Source organism: Anarhichas minor, unplaced genomic scaffold (assembly GCF_050575085.1).
Source record: "Anarhichas minor isolate MPS153535 unplaced genomic scaffold, ASM5057508v1 ptg000136l, whole genome shotgun sequence".
NCBI classification, from domain to species: domain Eukaryota; kingdom Metazoa; phylum Chordata; class Actinopteri; order Perciformes; family Anarhichadidae; genus Anarhichas; species Anarhichas minor.
Window position 1 is genome coordinate 1462879 of NW_027466582.1, and position 12898 is coordinate 1475776.

Consider the following 12898-nt stretch of genomic DNA (forward strand, 5'->3'; position numbering starts at 1 on the left):
TGTAAATGTGCCACTTTATTATAATTATGTCAATTGACAAAAAAAACACTACTTCCCACCCCGGCTTCAAACCTGGTGGCGCAATAAGACAAAGTTGGAGAAATTGCATCAATATGCTAAATGTTTCCTCTCAGAGTGATCAGTTTGACTCTGATGAGATATTTGATTTTAAGGCCTCAAATGATTCTTCAATCCTCGCTTCAGAGTTATGTTGTCGAAGGGTCAGTTCACCCAAACATATTCTTTATCGCTCACCTCAGGTATCTAGTCTTTGGTTTTACCTGCCAAGGTTTGAGAAATGTTTTCATTGAAACTACTTTCTGACAAAGAAATAGTCCCGGGGAAATCTGTTGAAAGCAATGTCTGTAAGAGGGGCTGATTTTAAAGCTCTGAAAACCACCAATGAAAGTATGTTCACCTTCAATGTGTCACGCGGGAAACAGAACTCTTAGAGACCAATTTCTAAAGAGGAAACTACCCGCTTGGCTCGTGAACTGACCCTTTAATCCAAACATATTGAGGCGTCACGATAATTAAATTGAGAGGAAAGAGAAGAAGATTCATGTTGCACAAATTGTTTTGTGTGTGTGTATTTTTTTTTCCAATCTCTACCAGGAGAAACAAGCGATTGCTTGTGTGTGTGTGTGTGCATGCATCTGTGAGTGATTGTGCACCTTTGTGTCTGTCCACGGCTAATCTCGCATTCTGCTGCAGCCAACTGCGTTATATTTTGGGTGGCCAGTTACGGCTGCATGGTCAAGGACCTCTCGTGGTTAAAGTGACTCACACGTTCTCAACATTGCCTTGTATTGCCTGTTTTATGCTGCCAGCGACTGCCTGCTGACTCCTTACTCACTATGTTTTTTTTAAAAGAGTGAATAGTATATTTGCAGTCTATATAAACATGTATAGTTCTTGCTGTTTTTCTGTTGTGAAATACTTAGTTGTAGTTTGACCTCTTTGGCTCCTCTTTAAACCCTTAAAATTAAACAATCCAATAAGGAACACGCTGCATTAATCTGTGATGGGACATGTAGACATGACCGCGTATCAAGGGGTCATAAACCAAAAGGTTGGGTGGGTGTTGGGTCACAAAGAGTACCATTAAAATTTACAATGTGGTAGTTTTCAGGTTTACTTCAGTAAAAGTATATCAGACTGTAGAAATACCATTACAGGTAAAAGCCCTGCAATGTAAATGTTAATTAAGTATTAATTAAGTAAAAGTACACAACTGTTATCGGCAGATATTGAAAGCATCAAGCACCGGTGACTGCTCTAGATAATATATAATGTACAAGCACCATTTTACTGGTGTAGGTGGTCAAAGTGGAGCTAATCTTAACAGTTTTGTGTTTTGTTGTGTAGATAATCTATAATAATGAAGAATATTTTACAAGATTTTACAAGAAGTCTTAATTTGTAACCTATAACTGTCAAATAAATGTGATGGGGTAAAAAAGTACTATAGTAAGTAAGGAGGTAAAGTTTAAGTACCTTAATATTATGCATAATTACAGTATTTGAGTAACTGCTTAGTTACATGCCACCAGTGATTCTTCTCCATAAGTCCCTCCCCCTGATCCAAACATCACATGACCACTGGAGGCTACTTCCTGTTTGTTACAGAGGAGAGTGTTCCAGTACTTTCGTTTACATGTGATGAATGTAACACACTTTATTACCGTTTTGTAACACAATGAACGCGGTTCAGCTGTTGTGTTTGCTGCCGCTGCTGCTGTGCGGAGCGGCTCCTCTTGCAGCGGCTCCCGCAGGCAGCAGCCACCTGCCGGGCTCAGGTGAGTGCGCGTTTGGTAATTCAGCGACAAAACTCTGTGTTTTCCTGAATGTAGGGCTGCTCGGTAGATGTCCTGCTCGCCGAATTTACCCTGAGACATTGCGGATTGATGTTGGACGGTTAATGTAGCTGTGAACGTTACGTTCTTCTTTGCAAATGATGAGGAACGTAATAATGGACAGATTTATCAACGGAGTTTGGTCGGAAGCTCTTCAAATATACATTAAATGTTTTTTATTATTATTGAAAACAGGTTTGGAGTTTGTTTTGTAACCCTTGCATGAAATAAGACTTAAATCATCATAAAGACAGTGCTTTAAGATACAAAATAACAATGAAATAGGACTTTAAAAAGCCTGTTATCCCAGTGCAAGCATGCAAAAATAAGCCTAAAATAAACTAAATGCAATCAGAGCGATACATTATAACATTGTTGTGACACATTTCTAAAAGCTACGTGTTGCGTCTTCATCTCTTTCATCCCTTCTTCTTCTTCTCTGTCCATCCATCCAGGCAGGTTCTGGCACATCACTGACCTCCACCTGGACCCCTCCTACCACCTGAGCCCGGACCCCACCAAGGTCTGCTACTCCTCCAAAGGAGCCCCCGCCACCCACGCCGGCCTGTACGGGGACTTCCTGTGTGACTCTCCCTACGCTCTCATCCAGTCCGCCTTCGCTCACATGGCGCCGCTCACTCAGCCACAGGACTTCATCATATGGACCGGGTCGGTACCCTCATGGAGGGCGAGCGGTAGTGATTCTACTGCTCTGTTCTTCTTCTTCTTGCATGAAAATGATCGGCAATGTGACTAACCAGCTCATAGAAACTATCTGTGGCTCTACAGTAGTTTCATATCCTGTTCTCTCACTACTGTATGTGTGTGTGTGTGTGTGTGTGTGTGTGTGTGTGTGTGTGTGTGTGTGTGTGTGTGTGTGTGTGTTCTGTTTCATGGGAAACCACTCTGAGGTTTTAGACTTGAAGATTGAGGAAGCTTTTGTGAAGTGAAGCCTCTCTGGATTGCTCTCACTTCCTCTAGGAGTGCTGTTTTAATGGTTTGTTGTTTAGCCAAGATGGCGGCCATTTTTATTATGTTCACACATTCATGTTCCCCACAAGATGCATTGTAAGAACTTTTTAAAGCTACAGTTGTATAACTTTTTGTCACTGTATCATGACAGATAATCTGTGGATAAAACAGGTTCCTCTGCCTCCTTCTGGCATTTGCAAGATTCCACCGTGCCCCGAAGGAAAACGGCCAATCAGAGCCGAGGAGCCTCCAACGCAGCTGTCAGTCACTGCTGGTGAAGCTGGTGAACTCCCATCACACCGTCAAACTAGGCAGCGTGGATCAAATGTGAATCAAGAGTCTGTTTCTGCATTGCACTGCATTTCTCACCTCACATGTTTGCAGAAACATTGTTTTCAACATGGCGGTCGAGTCACAAAGTTCCTTATTTTTACAGTTTCTTGGAATCTTGCAAATGCACAAGAAGCACTAAAGGGAGGCAAAGGAGCCTGATTGTTTTTGCTCATATAATCTGTCTAAACCTTTATTATAATCATCATATACAGACATGACATTTGACCTCTGCATTAGCAGCAGGGGAGGAACTCGGGGTTCAGTGTCTCGCTCATGGACACTTTGACATTCGGACAGTAGGAACCAGGGATCGAACCGGCAACCTTGTGGTCGACAGCCAACCCGCTTCTCCCACTGTTAAGAGGAAGTTATTTACCACAGAGGCAGTGGTCGTAACACACACTCAGTCACTATTGTGCTACAGTCAGGATACAGTGACAGTTAGCAAATTAGACAGAGAAGTTATTTTTATTGTAGGAACCAGCTGTGACGAACCTCTGACTTTTCATATAGCGTCTCATAATGTATCCAACATCTTGGTTTAACCCCAAATACCTGCAAAACTAATGAACACACCCATCAACCTCTTATCCACCAAACAGAAAATAATCTTATTTTACTCTCTGCAGTTCTCTGTACTCAGCTGGTTACCGTAATTAAAGCTGGAGAGACTGATGGTGCACAGTGTGTTTAAAGGCCTGAAAGCTCCCGGCCTTAGTGAGAGTTCTCCACTCCACCGTTCTCTTGGAGACTAATGTTCACTACACTGTGATGATGACAGCAGCAGTTCCTCCGTACAGCTTTCTGTTAAATCAGCAGCTGATCAGCTCAGCCAGGAATTCATGAGCTTATTGAACATGCTTTAGAGAACGCCCGCCGTTTAATCCTCTACCCCAGGGAGTCTTTTATTCCATGTTTTAAGTTACTACGTAGGCAGATTTGTGCTTTATTCTATTGTTATCGGGCTTTGTAGCATGACTCTTAAGAGGAAATCTGTCGTGCGGTGGAATTCGTGTTATTTCTGCAACATTGTGCCGCTCTGCTGAGCCGACCGTGTTTGGAAAGAACTGATTTGATGAGCAGGAAGCACAGTAGTGTTGAGAAATGAGGGTTCTTCCTGGATTTCTACTTGTAGTGCTGAGTGCTAACTCATCAGATAATGCAGCTTCCTCACATTTAAAGTCATTCTCTTTGCAAAAAGCTCAGGAAAACCGAGAGCAACAAACCCCGTTCCTGTTCTGTGCCTCATTAGAATCACAGTGGATGTTCTCCTCCCTCTCCACCAGTGACAGTCCGCCTCATGTCCCTGTAGACGAGCTCTCTACGGACACAGTGATCCAGGTGATCAGTAATATGACCCAGACCATCAGACAACACTTCCCCAACCTCACAGTCTATCCTGCCCTGGGAAACCATGACTACTGGCCACAGGTAACTGTATTATGAGCTCATCGGATGGCAAACACTGAGAAGGATTCAGCCAGGCAGCAACCTCTAAACCTGCATTCTCTCTACTGTCCACCAGGGGGCGACTCCTCTGGTTGTATAGAAGTCTATGAGAAAATGACTCTACTTCTCTCTTGATTTATTACCTCAGTAAACATTGTAAACATGAGTTTATGGTCTCAATCTCTAGTTTCAAGTCTTCTTCAATACAGCATGATGTTCATTTAGTACATTATGGTCCATTTAGAGTCACACAGACCATAAAGCAGGGGATGCTTTAGGGCGGGGCTACACGGTGATTGACAGTTTGCTAACGGAGCCTGGAACGGCGTCTCTAGCACGGCGTCACTCCTCCGTCCAAATATGGTCACTTCTGTTCATTGGTTTAAAAAAAAAAACAAGAAGGCGACGGCGATTAGATTAGATAGTTTAAATATTGCATTTAAGTGGAGGAGTGTTTCTTATGATAACTGCCTTGTACGTGAGATGTTTGTATTGTCGTGCTGCTGCGTAACAGTTGGTGTTCCTGCTGTTTTCAGGACCAGATGTCGACCTCCACTAACGCCATCTACAAAGCTGCTGCCCAGCTGTGGAAGCCCTGGCTGCAGGCTGAAGCTCTGCTCACACTCTCACAAGGTAACATCTTCTGTCACATGACTGCTTATCTAGGCCTCCCAGACCTACAGAATGTGGCTGTTGGGTTTAGCTATAATGCAAGTTTTTAATATCCAAAAATGAGAGCTTTTGTTTCATTACACTGCCGACACTTTAATACGATTCTCTCAGACGTTGGTATTTAGATTGAAGAGGTTTGCATGGAAATAGTGTGTTTTCATACCTAAAACATACATGTTCTATTTGCTATATCTTCACTCAGTTCTACTATGAATCTACTGTTCTCTAATCAGATGATTTCAAAGATGTGACAGTCATTTTTAATATTGTGAAAGACGGGACAAATATCTACACAAACGTCTGCAAACTGTGAAGTTCCTGCATTCAAAACATGAGGAAGTGAGAGAACCACAGTCAAAATGTGGCTGATGGTTATAAATGATGGTTCATACATTATGTAATAAGTTGATGCACATGTGTCAGTGTTGGTATTGTGTTCATTCACATAACAGAGCCGCAACTAACGATTGTTTTAATATTGATGAATCCGTCAATTAGTTTTTGGATTAATCGCTCAGTTTATAAAACGGTGAAACTACAACCATAACGATTCCTAAGACGGTGACGTCTTCACATCGCTTGTTTTGTCAAACCAACAGTCTAAAACCAAGAGATATTTAAAGTTCAATAACAACAGTGAAAAGCAGCAAATCCTCACATTTGACCAGCTGGAACCAGATGATATTTGGTATTTGTGTCCCAGTGACTACAGCGTCTTTATCTTCCGTACTGTGTTGTGTTGTGCTTTGTTCTGTTGCTGCAGGTGGTTTCTACTCCCAGCTGGTAAAGCCTGGTTTGCGGGTGCTCAGTCTCAACACCATCCTCTACTACGGCCCCAACAGAGTCACCAAGAACATGACGGACCCTGCAGGACAGTTCGAGTGGCTGCGGAAGACTCTGGAGAAAGCCGCTCAGAGTCTGGAGAAGGCAAGAATGTTTAATAAGAACTGGATACGACGACGACGCTCCAATTCTGCCCAGTGGGCACTCGCCACAAAATCCCCTTGAAGCCAAAAACTATATTTCCCCGTAGACCTCCTTTGTTTAACAGGACACCTCGAACTGCAAACAAGCTCAACTGTGACTCTTTATATTTAAAGTTATTTAAAAATGAGCATTTCTCATTGGACTGAATAGGCGCCACCTTGGGGTCCGGTATCCAGTTCTTATTCTACATCTCTGAGAGAATATTTAAGATGTGCTGTCTTGAACTCTGACCCTTTGAGTTGTGTGTACAATGAAAGAAACAGTAAAAGCTTCATGCGGTTATTTTTTGACACCTTTACTTCCGTTCTGCACTTGAAGAGCTGAGATTTAGATGCGTGTCACTCCCTTGCTCCAGGTGTACATCATAGCTCACGTACCAGTGGGCTACCTGCCCTTCGTCAGGAACACCCCCGCTGTCAGAAAGAGCCACAACGAGCGGCTGGTCGCCATCTTCAGGGAGTACAGTGATGTCATTGCGGGACAGTTCTACGGCCACACCCACCGCGACAGCATCATGGTGCTGCTGGACCAACAAGGTAAAACATATTGATCTGTGACTGTGACCCTAATCTTCACTTCCATCGATAAGTCGTCTGCTGACGGATCTTTTGAGATCAGCTTGTTCAGAAAGGGAACGCAGACACATTCACTACTTCATGCAACTGACTCGTGGGGTATTTGTGTTTTCTCGTTCTGCAGGTAAACCGGTGAGTTCTCTCTTCGTGTCACCGGCTGTCACGCCTATCAAACATGTTCTGGAGCCTTACTCCAACAACCCGGCTTTCCGTGCGTACGTGTACAACACCAAGGACCACGCTCTCCTGGTGAGGAGCCTCTACGAGGAGCTTCAACAGTAAAATAACACAATGAGACCTTAAAAGACATGTAATACAAAGTTTGACAAGATGTTTGAGTTTGCGAACATGTTGACAAAACTCCGGTCGAACTAAAAGTGTCCTGCACTGACTACATGTTATTTAAAGACAGAAGAAGAACCGTCCTGATGATTAATCACGCTGTCAATCAGCACACAAACACTGTTTCTGGCTTTCAAAACGACTCAAAGCCCTTTTCTCCCTCTCTCCCCTTGTTGTGTTGTTTTCCTCTCCTCCTGAAGGATATCTGGCAGTACTATCTGAACCTGACGGAAGCCAACGAGAAACAAAGACCTGACTGGAGGCTTGAATACATCATGACTGAGGCGTTTGGACTGGCTGACCTGCGGCCACAAAGCCTCCTCCAGCTGGCCCTGAGCTTCAGGCTGCCGCAGACCAAAGCCTTCGACGTGTACTTCAGTCACTACATGGTCGGTTACGACAGCAGCATCGTCTGCGAGGGCGACTGTAAGCTCAGCCAGGTGTGCGCTGTGCTCTGCCTGGACCAGCTGTCCTACTCCAAATGCGTCGCAAAGGGACGACGGTTGTAAATTAGTCGTTTAATTTAAAGAAAATACTGTGATATAATGAATGAAAAGGGAAATGACAGGAAAACAGATGCAATCCAGACTACAAATAGCAACCAGCCACCACTGCATACTGTACATTACATACACCGACAGTTAATCACGTTATTGAAACACACGTTAGTTAAATATAAACTTCCAACGGGACCCAGAGGATGAAATGTGTAAGAATGAACTGTTTCCTGTTACAAACTAAATGTGTGACACGTTACGAGTGACATGAAGATGAAGAATGAACTGAGACAATAAACCATGTAGCATGTTGCTGTGTTCACGCTACGAGCCAAACGGCAACAAACCGACGCCCGATCACTTTTGTTCAGCGCTCCAATGACGCGCTGAAGCCTCGACCAATCACATGTTTTGGTTTCAAACTGTTGTGTTCCATCTAAATTGTTCAGATAGCCACTCAGCGCTAATTAACGACATTAACGAGCGACTCGTCGACCATGTAGCTGACCGCTGTGTTGCTTCTGTCGCTCGTCGTGTGACCACAGCATTAGACATAGAAAGTGTTGATTTTAATGCTGCGGTGTATTTTTCTACTAAATAAAGAAGTTTAAACCCGCTGGTCTGTTCCGGAGGCTTAACTTGGAATCCACAGTAACAACTTGAGCAGTTTGTCTCTGCAGGGAACAGCGACTAACCTCATCTGACCCTCTCACTTCTTTCTCTTCCCTCCCCCCTCCAGCCCCCCCGGGTCTCTTTTCATTCCTCTCCTCTCGTCTCTCAGCCGCCACCTCAAGCATTCGTGCCCCCCCCCCCCCCCCCTCCACCCACCCCGGCTCTTTTGTCCCTTCGCCTCCCTCCCTGAAATGTTGATCGCACCTCTTTAAAGCTCCGCTGGCAGCTTTTTGTGTGTCAAACTGCACCGACTAGAACCTCCCAAAGCTTTGCTGCAGTAGAAAAGAGCCAAAAGATGGAGTTGCACCAGTAGAAGCTTGTGGCAAAGGAGGCAGGGAGCCACGTAGGACGAAGAAAAGTTATTTTTAGACTCCTCTTCACTGCATTTGTTGTGAATTACTAGATCAGTTTATCTCTTCAGACCCCTTCAGTTAACCAAACATGAAGGGAAGAGTTACTTTTTGGTTAAAGTGGTCACAACCCAAACATAAATGCAACATGTGCCAGGGACAAGAAAAGCTTTATGCTAAGCTACATTAGCATTTGCATGACATGAAAGGTCTGGATTCCCAGAAGTGTGATGATACTTTGTATTATTCCTCAGATGGAGAGAAAGAGAGTCTGTGTGTTGAACCCTTTCCCCTCTTGTGGCCCCGATGCTTATTATTCCCGACTCCCTCAAACTCAGCGCCCGACGGAACGTAACCGTGGAGACGGAGTCGGTGCTGAGCGTGACGATGGAGAGGACTGCGTCGCCACGGTAACGGCGTTAAATCTCCCGGTCCTGTCTGTGAGGTCATCGTTAGCTGCTGCTGGTCAACCAACGACGAGCCTTCAACCAAACTACATTCAAAACACTGTTAATGTTGCTGTGATGGGAGAGAGCGCGCAGGTTTCCATTGTTCTTTATTTTAAACATATATATATATATATATATATATATATAATTATGATTTTACTGGCACCAAATAGTACAAAGCAGGAGAAAGCAACTAAGTATATTTACTCAAGAACTGTACTTAAGTTTATTCTGAGGTACTTATACTTTGCTCAAGTATTTCCATTTTCTGAGGCAAATATTGTACTTTTTACTTCATTGCTACATTTATTTGGTAATCTTTTGTTACTTTGCAGATTCACATTGATAACACAAAATATAATCAGCACATCAGTTATAAAACTATAGTTTAAGATAAGATAAGTATTCACAAGCAGTAAAACTTTGAATGCAGGACTTTTACTAGGAACCAAAGTACTTCTACACTGTGGTATTGTCAGAGAGCTTCTTCCTTCACAGCGCTTATGTTTTATAATTTTACAATTTTGAATAAAAGTAGATTTCATGGCTTTTGACAGTGATGAACAGAAGAATCCGCCTCAATGTCGAAGTGAAAGCATCTCTGCAGCGTGACCTCGATGGATCACATAAAGTAAATGTCTGATGCGTGTGTTTCACAGGGTCGACTGATTAGCTGAATGGACATCAGCTGTGTGGAGTCGAGAGCTTTCAGTCCATTGAGGTTTGAATACACCGTCATCTGGACGAGTCAACTGTTGGTGAGTCAGTTTCTGGTTTAAAGTTTATAAAAGTAGCTTTTTATGCGCTTTGTATCATGGTTTGTTTTAAGTACCGTGATGATGCTGATCTACAAAATACTTTTACTAGTTCTAATGTACTTATATGTCAGAAAAAAGACTGAAGGGACGGACGCACCAAATGTTCTGCTTCTGAATTTTTCCAAGATATATGGAGTCAAAAAAAAACACCCAACGCCAGGATATTGAATCATTTCTCATGTTCCTGAAACCTGCTGCAAGTTTATCTCTCAACAGGTTACACTGGCGCTTCACTTAAACACTCGTTATACTTGTTTAACCTATTATTTTACTTTTACAAAGAAGTAGTTCCAAATTGCCACATGTCCTATATCGCAATTTGTAAAAGAAAACAGGAGACGAAGACAAACATGATGATAAACTGGGAGACTTTTCGTCTTCCTAAATGTCCGTCTGTTTGTCTGGCCGACCCACGTCTTCAGGTTTGCATACATTTCTGCTTTTGTTCCAGTTGGCCGACCGGCTGCCTGGTGGCTGACTGGTGGCTGACTGGTGGCTGCCTGGTGGTGCCCCACAACCAGTTAATCTGAGGATTACTGTCAGGACAGTATAGCCGTCCAACTGGCCGCTCCTGGGGGGCTGGTGTGTGTGTGTGTGTGTGTGTGTGTGTGTGTGTGTGTGTGTGTGTGTGTGTGTGCACCGTTACCCCTCAGACTTCCCGCTCACCTAATCCCTTTAAACACCGTCCCTCTCTGTAATATCTCCTGGTCTCATATCTAATGTGCTTCATTGCTGCACTGTTCAGAGTTGCACTAGACTGCTGATGACACCCAATGACTTCACACGGTAGAGGAAGGGAGGGAGAGAAATAATATGAATATGTATCACATTCTGTAAATGTCTCCCTGTCGTCTCTTGAATTTATTAAAGAAGTCAGAATGTCTTGATCCTGAGTAAACGTTACATTTAAAGTTGATTCTCTTGAAGCCTTTTTACAGCCCAAGAGATCCCACTTAGGACTAGTCAGATGGAGCATCATTACTTCTTTTTCTTCCTCTACTTTAGACCCAGTGAGCATTAATTGGTGGTGAACATGTATGGAACATGTATGGAATGCCAAAATGAATGGCAAATAAGATGTGAAATGAAAAGAAGATGAAATGCATAACATAGAAATAAAACCCACTGAATACTAATATTAAAATCAGTATATTTGCAGCATGCACATCCGTCAATAAACACTGCAGCAGCATCAGAAGTCTCCATTCTTCTTTTATTCTTGTTCTTTTCTAATTTTTTATTTTTAAAACTATTTGGCCTCAAGAGCAGGAAAGCGTTGCTGTCGGACCGTAAAGAAAATATGATTTAAAATGTAAACTCTGAGTGTCCTTGTGTGCCTTTTCTGTGAGTTTGAAATCACTGAATGTGCAGTTAAAGTTAAAATAAATGAACCATCACTTTGTCTCTACAAGTTCCGCCTGTTTATTACTAATATAAGGAATGACACATTGGTACTTTATATTCTGTTGAAACAAAGGTAAAATAACACTGAACACAACATAGTTAGCCAGGTTTGCCTGCAAGGGGCCCACATGCAGCTAGTGTATCTCTGACCCGTCACCTGGAACCTTCCCTTGGACGTCCTTACAGTCCAGTCACCATGCACACAAGGCCTTTGAGGGGTTTTTGAGCATCTTTTCACCTCACATGCAAAGTCAGCAGTGGCCTGTGACCGCAGGTGACCTCCTCCTTCTGGACTTTGGCTAATCCTTCTGTGTAGAACAGGCCTTGTCTGGTCGGGATTGGACTAAAAGTGATTAGCGCTGTTTGTTGCCGAGTCGCCGTTATTAGTTACTGTAGGTCTGCCAACATGCAATATTTTAAATTTGACTTGCAGGTGAAGTTATTGAGACAATATAATATGTATTGCATATCTTGCATTAAAAACATCCTCCTCTCAGTCACACCTCTCTGCATCATGTGTGAGCTAATCGCTGTGCAGCTGATCTCATTAACAGACGTAAGTGAGGCAAAGAAAAGGATTAATCTGTCCGATCGTTCAGGTCCGAGGCCAATATTTTTAATTCTGTTCACACTTTTTTTGTTTGTTTCTGCTGTTAAAGCTGAAACTTGTCTTTTGGAAACACGCAGGGCAAAGAACTCAAGACGCAACATTTCAGACCAGTATCATGGCAGTTAAATAGTCACAAAATGTGTGTAGAGGGATAAAAGTGATGCCAATGGAAAGTCAACGAGGAGCTTTATTTATGGTGGAGACACGGAGGAGATGCGTCCACGTGACTAAGCAACAGTCAGAGCAAGTGACGTACTTTATAATGTCAAAAAACACACTTTTTGGCGGGCAGTGGAGGTGGATGTGTCCAACAAACAGGACCCGCAACCAGGAGACAGGTGTTGGACACACCGTTGTGGTTTTCCAAACTGTTCGTGACAGATTTCGTTAACGAAATTATTTGGTTTGTTGCCTCAACCTAACTTTCCTTTTTAACATATTGTCATCCCGAAAAAAAAACTTGTGCAGACGTACACAAAGCAAAAGTATAATTTGTGTAATTGTACACACAACTAATAGATTTAATTTAAAAAAACAGACATTGTCCTGTTGATGCATAATGCTCCTTTCATAACTCTGGTGTCCCGTGTGATATTCTCTCACACCCAAGTCTCACACGGTCTATAATGGGGAGGGAGAGACAGACAGAGACAGAGGGGTGGGGGGTGTCTTTAGTCTCATGCTTCAGTAGTAATTTGTCAGCGGCCATGAATGGGCTCCTTCATCAGCGAGGGGAGACAGCAACGAGCTGTGTGTGTGTGTGTGTGTGTGTGTGTGTGTGTGTGTCTGTGTGTGTGTACACTAGTGGGGGTCCGGCCTCAGATTGAAGTTTGCTTTAAGCTTCTTGTAGCCCAGATCTCTCCTTTGTATGGGCCCACCATAGGCAGTTCCCCAACAGCCAATCAGACTCCA

General features: G+C 43.2%; 1 protein-coding gene across 3 annotated transcripts; it reads left to right on the plus strand.

Moving 5' to 3' along the window:
* Positions 1 to 1610: 1610 nt before the first annotated feature.
* smpdl3a (sphingomyelin phosphodiesterase acid like 3A) lies at positions 1611 to 8299 on the plus strand. 3 transcript variants are annotated; one of them, XM_076084259.1, is made up of 8 exons: positions 1611 to 1799; positions 2312 to 2525; positions 4448 to 4592; positions 5147 to 5243; positions 6046 to 6209; positions 6625 to 6805; positions 6969 to 7093; positions 7387 to 8299. In XM_076084259.1, exons 1-8 carry the CDS (start codon positions 1700 to 1702, stop codon positions 7693 to 7695), a joined length of 1335 nt encoding a protein of 444 aa, XP_075940374.1. In that variant the 5' UTR covers positions 1611 to 1699; the 3' UTR covers positions 7696 to 8299. The 3 variants fall into 3 exon arrangements, with proteins under 3 accessions (XP_075940374.1, XP_075940375.1, XP_075940376.1); XM_076084260.1 differs by lacking the exon at positions 1611 to 1799 and adding an exon at positions 2980 to 3155 and having other exon boundaries at positions 2389 to 2853; XM_076084261.1 differs by lacking the exon at positions 1611 to 1799 and having other exon boundaries at positions 2389 to 2853.
* Positions 8300 to 12898: the final 4599 nt, after the last annotated feature.